The sequence below is a fragment of the Ctenocephalides felis genome, unplaced genomic scaffold, assembly GCF_003426905.1.
Source record: "Ctenocephalides felis isolate EL2017-DRISC unplaced genomic scaffold, ASM342690v1 CF-g0.4_SCAFFOLD_01170, whole genome shotgun sequence".
Classification (NCBI taxonomy): Eukaryota; Metazoa; Arthropoda; class Insecta; order Siphonaptera; family Pulicidae; genus Ctenocephalides; species Ctenocephalides felis.
Genome location: NW_020537324.1, coordinates 31147499 through 31156710, shown reverse-complemented (window position 1 = coordinate 31156710; position 9212 = coordinate 31147499). Strand labels below are relative to the sequence as shown.

Below are 9212 nucleotides of genomic sequence, written 5' to 3'. Positions count from 1 at the left end.
AAGTGCTCTTCGGTAAACCACATTTTTTGTTTTTTGGTCTCACGTTAACACAAATAAAGTGGATGGTTTCCCAACTCGTGAACAGGCGACGTATAACTGCGCATGTGAATAACAATGATTTTCTAAATAATCTATTTGAAATTTATCCCGCAAACACTAAGAGATTGGCCTTGCGGCTTGTTAATTGTCATTGCGAACGCAAGGCGAACTGGAAATTGCAATCGTTTGAAGTCAAACGGCAAACTAGTCGGAATCATTGGTATGTCACCAAATCGCCAGCAATTTCTGAATGAATGGTGAAATTCAGTGCGTGTACATCATTATTCTTTGCGGCAAGAATTGCTCGTTGAATTAACCAAGCATAATTCTGATAATTCTCACTAATGTCATTACTTGAATTTTTAATTACGCTGCGTAAAGTTCTAGCAATTTGCATTAAGGCACGATGCTATGCACCACTAATTTTCTGATCTACAAACCTTGACCTTTCCAACGAATGCAAAATTGTCGAAATCGGTTCGTGCGTTCTGGAGTTATATCGTCAAGAAAGAAAACCCGACTTATTTTTATATATATTACGTAGATATTGAAGAATATAAAAATGCATTAAATACTACGTAATATTTTTATTAAAATAACTTAACTAAATAGAGCCACAAATAATTTTTGATTTTAATTCTATTATTAAATTAAATAATCAGTCATTTTGTGCACAAATAATATTACGCAAATAAAAAATAAATGAGATCAAATTTTATTCTCATTTAGAATTAGCGTCTATCCATTTCCTATAGAAACCAATTCTAGAATAAACTCCTGGATAATCTGGTTCCGCGCATCGGACACCAAAGGAGACAATGCCTACGACGACGCCATCCTCAGTTAGGGGTCCACCAGAGTCACCTGTGCAGGAGTCTTTGACTCCACCAGGAACGGTAGCACAAATTTGACTTTCGGCCAGGTCGAGGTGTGCCATGTAAGCAATGTAGCAGTCGTCGTGGTCTGCGACCTGCAAATCTACCTGTTGTAGCTCTTCTGGGTATGGACCGAGGTACTGGATAAATAAAAAATAGGGTTATATAATAGGTATACAGTTTATTATAACGATGAGAATGACTATTGAATGAATTCTATTGAACCTAAATCGTAAGATCATTAGATCACTAGGACCACTAGATGGACCACCCGTTATAAGCCTCATAATTCCAAATAAAATCGTAATATGTAGTTTTTGCCAATTGAATTATCTAACCAATTATTGTAAATTTTCAACCAAACGAAATACAAAAAAGTTTTGAAATTTTGATTATGAAGCCTTTTGATAATACTTTTTTATTTATGTTTGAATACATATTTATTTTAAATTTGTATTGACCCTTCATTCACTTTGATAACGTCCCTATTTATTCTTTCACGAACTTTTGTTCAGAATGGTCGTCATTTATAAATTAACACTATTTAATAATCGTTACTCAAGTATTCATGTCATTGAATATGTTTTTTTTGGATTTTTGTGTTTTCCAAATAACTCGTGTGGTAAGTTTACCAATTTGACTGATTCTTCACTGATCAATTGTCAAATTCGGACTTAAAACGTATGGTAATCTGCTGAAACTTAATTTAGAAATATGACAAAGTATTTTTCTATTATGTGAACCAGTGCATGCAAATTATACAATGAATAATAACAATTTAGAGTTATTAAGAATAAGAAAAAATAGAAGGCTGATATAAATTAATTGAAGCTAGATAAAGGAATGTAGAACGTTGTATTAAAATGTTTAATTGTAAAAGAAACAGCATTTTTTGTGAATATTTCCAAGATTAATTTAATTGAAGTTACGTAAACTAATGAAACACCTAATATTAAAATTGTTAATTGCCATTTAAGCAAAATTTCAGTGTAACACAATAAATTAGACCAATCTAAATTAATGAATAATAAACTTAATATTAAAATTATTAAATTATAATATTAAAATTAATAAGTTATGTTAAAATGAATAAATATAAAATAACTTAAACTTTAGTGGAACTGACTCAAATTACTTTGAAGCTAAATGGATGAATTAGTGCATTAGTTATCAAATATTAAAATTATTGATTGTAAAATAATAGCATTTCTAGTGAAACAGACTAAAATTAATTAAATCTATATGAATAAATTTAAAAAATAGGAAATCTAATATTAAATTGCTAATTACAATGTAAGCAAAATTGTAATGAAAAAAAAAATTATTTGTAGCTAAATGAATGCGAAAGAAAACTAATATTTGATTATATTAAATGCAAAACAACCAATATTTCAGAAAAACAGACCAAAATAAATTGAAGACAAAGAATGATTAGTTAACATTAAATTTATTAATTGCAAAAAAATATTAATTTCTATAAAAATGACTAAAATTAATTGAAGTTAAAAGAATGCATGACGAGACCTAATATTAAAATTATTAATTGCAATATAACCAAAATTTTACAGGTACGGACTAAAATAAATTGAAAAAGAGGATGATTATAAAATTTTACACTAAAAATATTAATTGCAAAATAATCAAATTTTTTATAAATAAAGACAATTAAAGATTAATTGAAGCTAAATGAGTAAATGAGTAATCTGATATTAACCACTTTTAATTCATTGCAAAATAATCTACATTTTCTGTATAACACAATATACTTAAAAGACTTGAATTCGACTCTCTAATTTTCAATTTTCAATTAATATTTTAACTTTGAATTATTGAAACCAAAAAAAGTTCACTGACAATTAAAATTAAAAACATTTTGAACTAAATTTGTTTACTGTTGCGAGTAAAATAATGGAGAGACTAAAATTTTAAGTTCATTTTCCAAATTTTATGAGCACTGTTGTTTAGTTCACTAAATCTTGATATAATCTTTAAGAATACGTTTTTCAATAAGATGAATTGTTTTTAAGTTAAATTCAACACATGTTTTTATATAACCTGTATATTTCTTTACATGTGAGTAAAACAGACCAAAAAGTAAAAAAGAAAGAAATAGAAAATAAAAATGTTAATTCAATTAAAAAGCCATTTTACAAGTTATAAACTGAATAAATTGTCATTGCAAATTCTTGATAAATATTTCTGACAACAAAACAGATCAAGGATATATTCGTAAAAAATCTACCCGTAAAATTTATATTTTGCATTGGCTTAGTATTTTAGCTATTAATTTGTAAAATACCTTTAAAATTAAAATAAGGCATTGTGGACCTGTTTGTCCCCTGACCTGAGGATAAGAAAAATTGAAAAGCAAAAAAAACATATATTCACAATGATGAATTAGCTGAGAGTTTTATTGAGCATAGTCAGATAATTGTTTGTTTGATTTGTGGTATTTATTTGACGTAATTAATTGGAACTTTATGACCAACCTTACTCTATCATTGAATGATAAAATGGAATTTACAATTACTAATAATTTATATATTAATATAATAAAAGACAAGTTTTTGTTATTTCGTTCTTTGTGGCAATGTATAAAGTCAGGAAATTTAGTCGAAACGTAAATGTATAGTATAGATTACATATTTTTCATGTCAAATCGCATTACTTCTCATAAAGAAAAAATGCAACTGTGTATTTTTCATTACTTATATATTAATGTCATGTTTCATCTATAATCGCCCAAAGATTTACTAAATGTCCATGTAGGGCAGTTGTAAATATTATGTTAAATAAAAAAGTATAGATATAAATAAATATGTTCAATTAGTTATAACTTTTTTCTCATACTCACGCTCAAACTACCCCATCCGGATACAGTGACTTTAGAATTTATTTCTGGCTCATATCCATCTTCTGCCAATACCGCTGCTTTTATATTTTTATCAAATCTTAATGGATAGGCTAATTTTACAACAGCCACATCATAATTTGTGTAGTTTTCATTATATAGTTCGTGAACTGTGATGTCTTCAACGTCCACGATTATTCCTCCATGATAAGCATTTGTACTACCAACTCTGACTTGAATTTCCGAATGATGAGTTACACTAAAAATAGAATTTGATAAGGTAAATCTTAGTTTTTATAAACATTTTATAGTGCAACTTTATTTGATTTCAAGTTTCAAGATGTTCGGATAAGATATCTGCAATTTGCCACTTGTAATAAGATAATGGACAATTGTAGAACATTCCACAGCAAAATAGTAAAACTGATGGGAAAATACGTGATGTTGAAGTAGGAACATGTGCCAGTAATTAACAACTGCAAACTTAATTAAACGATTTGTCTCAAACTTGAGTAACGTACTTAAGAAATAACTTCACACTTGGATATTTTAAACATGATTCTATATTATAATGCATTTATTATTACTAGAAAATGCTGTACTTATTAATACTACTTGAAAAGATACGATGATTGTAAAATGATGTTATCCAAACACTTTAAATAAAGAAGTGATAATAAGTGATGAAAGCATGTAAGAAAAAGGTTAAAAATAAATTATAGTATGATAATGACACATTATACTATTATAATATAAATATTTAAGCAAACTTTTAGTGAAGAATCAATAACTATATGAATTACAAATAGTCCCCATAATTACAAACAATTTTTAAACTATAAATTACTTTAGTTATAAACATTGAAGCAAATAATTGAAATTTATATAATTTTTTTATATAATATCTATTTACACAAACTAATATCTGCCTATTCAAATCGATTGATCCGTGCTCACAAAATCGTGGACGAATTTTTGTATCCAAACATTCATACGTACATACTACACACACACACACACATACAAGCATGTATATCCATTTTTAAGATATGCCAAAATGTCCAGCAGGTCATGGCGAGTGATATAAAAATTATTTGTGACAATTGTGTTTTATTATGAACAATTATTAAAATCACTGAAAAATCTACGAATCTAACAATTCAAAACCATCATTGAATAAATTTTGGCATAAAAAAAGAATAGAGTAAGTCTGTTATATATTTAATATAAAATAAAGAGATGTTCCTTGTCAACTTTTTCATTCAAAACAAATTACTGAAAGGCAACATATGTGACCTAAAAATCTGTAAGAAGCAAAACTGCTTGTATTGTAACCCAAAGGCAAACCCAAGAAAAAGAAGAACTAGTGGTGGGTATGGCATCGTGCCTTAAGGCAAATTGCTGAAACTTTCCGTACCGTAACGAAATAATCAAGGAATATTAAATGTTTTAAAATAGATTATTATAAATATTGTAACATTGTCTAATATTTATAAAAATTATATAAACTGAATTGGAAAGTTGAAATTATTTGTTTAAAGTATATTAGAACAGAATTGAAATAAAAATCTGAATTATCTTCGATATACAAAAAAAAAAAAATATGAAAAAAAAATGTTTGAAACCATTTTTTTTCCAAAATCAATTATTTTGTTAAAACAAGCAGAAAGTTCTTTGAATCATTTAAATCGGACGCTTAGTTCTCTCAAAAACTGTTTTGCACGTTTTGCACGTTTAGCTCTGTATCTTCAAAATGGCTGGGTCTGCCTTTGCCAGACACTTAAACCATTTTTCCCAATCATTACTAATTGAATGCTTTTTAGATCATTCAAATCGGATGCTCTGTTCTCCCAAAAACTCGATTTCTATTTTCTGCACTATTTGCTCTTTATCCCCGTAACTGCTGGATATGCCTGTGCCAAAAACTAATCAGCATATCTCCCTATCGATAGGAATCGAATGTTTTTTAAACCATTCGAATCGGTTGATCCGTGCGCCCGAAAACGTAGACGAAAAATTGTATCCATACATACATACACACACACATCAATTTTTTCTGAAATATGCCAAAATGTTCAGAAACCTTCAAAACGTCGAAAAATGCAAAAATTTTCGATTTCGGTTTTTGGACGATTACAATAACTTACCCTACGGAAAGTTAAAAATGTTTTATCAAGATACAGTGTAATTTCTTGACATGTTAATAGGAACATATTATAGAGAAAAGTTCAAAATTGTTTTGGGTACAATTATATAAGATAATCCGGTAATTCAATTTAGAATATTAAAAAGCGTACGCAATTCAATAAATAAATTAATAATAATAATCAACACATATTCAAGTCAATGCTAAATTATATTTAAACACGATATTCTAAATCCTTATTGTATTATTAGATTGGCATTATTAACAAGTAAGATAATGAATACTAATGATTGGTATATAAACAATATCAGATGTAACACTTCGGCATTACAAAAAATATTTTAGATATTTTTTAAAAGCTGTTATCGACAGCATTACTGCTATCCAACAAATTTATTACCATTTATATAATATCTATTTAAATTATAAATATTTTGTATTAGTTATTTTAAATAAAACTGCCAATTTGAAAAAGTTAGAAAAATTGTATATAGGACAGAGCAGGGCTTGAAAGTTCGCAGGTAAAAAGGTCCAGTACCGATATCTCAAAAAACGAGTAAAGTTAAGAATTTTTTAAGTACAGTATTTGAAGGGGTAAAAGTAGGAGTAAAAAGATGTATAAACAGACACCTTGATTTCGACGTTGCTATCAGGAGATAAACGTTAATGTTTGAAAATTCACAACAACAATATTTTTTTCGTTGTTAGTTTTTTGGTTGTGAACACTGTTGTTTAGTTTATGAGACCTAAATTCACATTTTAGGTATACGTTATATAAGATGTATTATTAATTTTGCGTTAGATTCAACCGTTTTTTTATATCACTTCTATAAAATCTTACACGGGGGTGGAGTAAAAAGGATCAACTGAACATTTACCCACGCAAAGATGTAAAAAATAAGAAATAGTGAAAAAAGTAAATTAAGTTAAAAAAGCAATTTCACAAGAAGTAAATTGGATAAATAGTTATTTTAACTCTGCTGATCTAACAAAATATCAGATCAAGGTTATATACGGTGTTATTTCTGTAGAAAATGTATTCATGAAATTTCTATTTGCATTGTTTGAATAACATACCTATTATTTCGTAAAATCCCTTTGAAATTAAACATAAGACATGAAACCTGTATGTTTCTTGGCCGTCCCATTTTTATCGGAGTAAGAAAGACCACATGACAATTTATTATTTATTTAACAAGCCATCAGTATAATGATGAATTGGGAGCTGGCAGTTTTACCGAACATAGTCAGATAGTTGTTACATTGATATGTGTTATTTGTTGTGATATAATTGAATTGGTTTACAAAATATAATTGCTCAAAGACAAACTAGATCTTTGACTTTTTACATATATGTATGTGTGAAACCAGTATTTAAGATGTCAGAAAATTGCAATATCGGTATAACAAAATTTTATTTAAGTAAAAAGGAATACGAAATTATTTAGTATATTCACTTAGTAAATTTATTATAGTATATTTAATATTTTTAGTTAATCTCGCAAATATATCCAAGGTTTTTGCAACCCATATTTAGAATCAATACATACAAACAATTGAAAAAAACACACAATAACAACAAAATAATAAACAAACGATATGTATAACCAACATAATTAGTAAATTAATAAAAAAATGTAAAAAAAATATTTTGTCAGAATAATCAAATTAAGTTGAATATATATATGAAGTTATTTGTTATATAATACGCGCCTGGATAATTTACAATGATTTGAATGATCTGAATTCTTTTAGACATTGTATGTAAATATGATTTAAAAATATTCAATATACACTTACTCATTGAAACAGTGTGCAGCAGTAAGAATATATTCTTTATTTAAAATAACACCTCCGCAGTTATGCTGGTTGTATCGCAAAACTGATACTTGATAAGGTCTTTCGTTAATTTGTGTAGTTTGTCCTCCAACTATTCTATTTTCTCGAGCCCATGGCCATATGTAACTAGGGATTCTGAATCCTTCAAAAATATTGAATACATTTTTTATACCTTGGTCTAAACATCAGTAAAATACACAAATTGTATACATTTTTAAAATCTTATAATAATAAAATTTTATAATTCGTTCAATTCAGACATTCTTTTTTCAAAATGTGTTATTATAAAAAATTCCACTTACCCCAAGCAGAGGTGAATGCTAAGCAGAAAATGATAAGGATAAACTTCATTATAAAAAATCACTTAAAATGCGGATTAAACTTAATGCAGCAATGGCAATAATGAGCATGTGCAATTTATATATAATATCAGTAGTATTTCTTATCAAGCACTTCAAATTTTTACGAAAGACTATTATCTTTTACAATCGTTTTTATAAATAAATGAATTTCCAAACCACGTTTTCAATTAGATCGTCATACATAATAGTGCAACATAGAAATTTTAGTCCCATTCTGGATCAAAGTGGATAATTCACTGCAAATTATTTTATAACCCATTCTCGGAAAACTTGAGTTAATAAATGGTAACATAATTGTTTGGACATGGGTTATAACTTTGTATATTCAGAATCTAAACTAACATTGATAATGCTGCAATAACTTTGATATACAGATTGAGACTTCACAGGAATTCATTGAATTGAATTGAATAGTATTTATTTATTGTCAGTATCCTTACATAAAAAATACCAAAACCTATATTGAATAAGAAGTTTAAAAACGGTTTTATTTTATTTTTGCTCGAATAATCTGTAATAACAAAAAAATTATTGACAAATTTAAATGTGTGATTTAAAGCAGTTTTTGACTGAATTTATTTAATGCTCAATTTTATGAGTAGTAAACAAAATTATTGTAATTTTAATTAGTAGAATAAATAAATAATAGTTGATCTGACATACCCTACTAGTGATATTACTCTTCGTTTGAAATAAAAATCTAAATATTATTTGAAAAGCATTTCAGATCATTGCTGCGATACGTGTCACATTACCATCAAATATCTTTAACAAAAAACCTCATATTGAATAAGGGCATAAATTTAATTGACTTCTAATAATGCTGGGCTGTCATGAGATATATCACAACTCTGAATCTCATATAACACAATAGAATAGTTCTGAACGCTGTTCAATAATAATAAAAGTAGAAAATCATTTTACTTGCCTCTCAATTTCTTCTTAACTGATATTCACTACAAACTTTTTCTTTCATTCATTGGCGTTTACATATATTTTCTAAGAATGTGATTATTTATACACTATATACATGTACCTTTTCATTTGTTTCTAATTTATTTTTAGAAATATTAAGTCAGTCTCTTAAGATGAGAAGCATT

At 27.3% G+C, this 9212-nt stretch overlaps 1 protein-coding gene across 1 annotated transcript; it reads right to left on the bottom strand.

Annotated features, from left to right (window-relative positions):
- Positions 1-760: 760 nt before the first annotated feature.
- LOC113367082 (trypsin delta/gamma-like protein CG30031) lies at positions 761-8101 on the bottom strand. Its single transcript, XM_026608711.1, has 4 exons — positions 8053-8101; positions 7712-7892; positions 3769-4024; positions 761-1054 (listed from the first exon to the last, which is right to left on the bottom strand). The coding sequence occupies exons 1-4, from the start codon at positions 8099-8101 to the stop codon at positions 761-763; spliced, it is 780 nt and encodes a 259-aa protein (XP_026464496.1).
- Positions 8102-9212: the final 1111 nt, after the last annotated feature.

Excerpts from the sequence above, each read along its gene's own strand:
- LOC113367082 (XM_026608711.1), bottom strand. The coding sequence starts at position 8,101 with ATGAAGTTTATCCTTATCATTTTCTGCTTAGCATTCACCTCTGCTTGG. Across the intron at positions 7,893-8,052 it reads AGCATTCACCTCTGCTTGGG|GATTCAGAATCCCTAGTTAC; the intron begins GTAAGTGGAATT and ends ATATTTTTGAAG. Across the intron at positions 1,055-3,768 it reads CCGGATGGGGTAGTTTGAGC|TACCTCGGTCCATACCCAGA; the intron begins GTGAGTATGAGA and ends TTATTTATCCAG.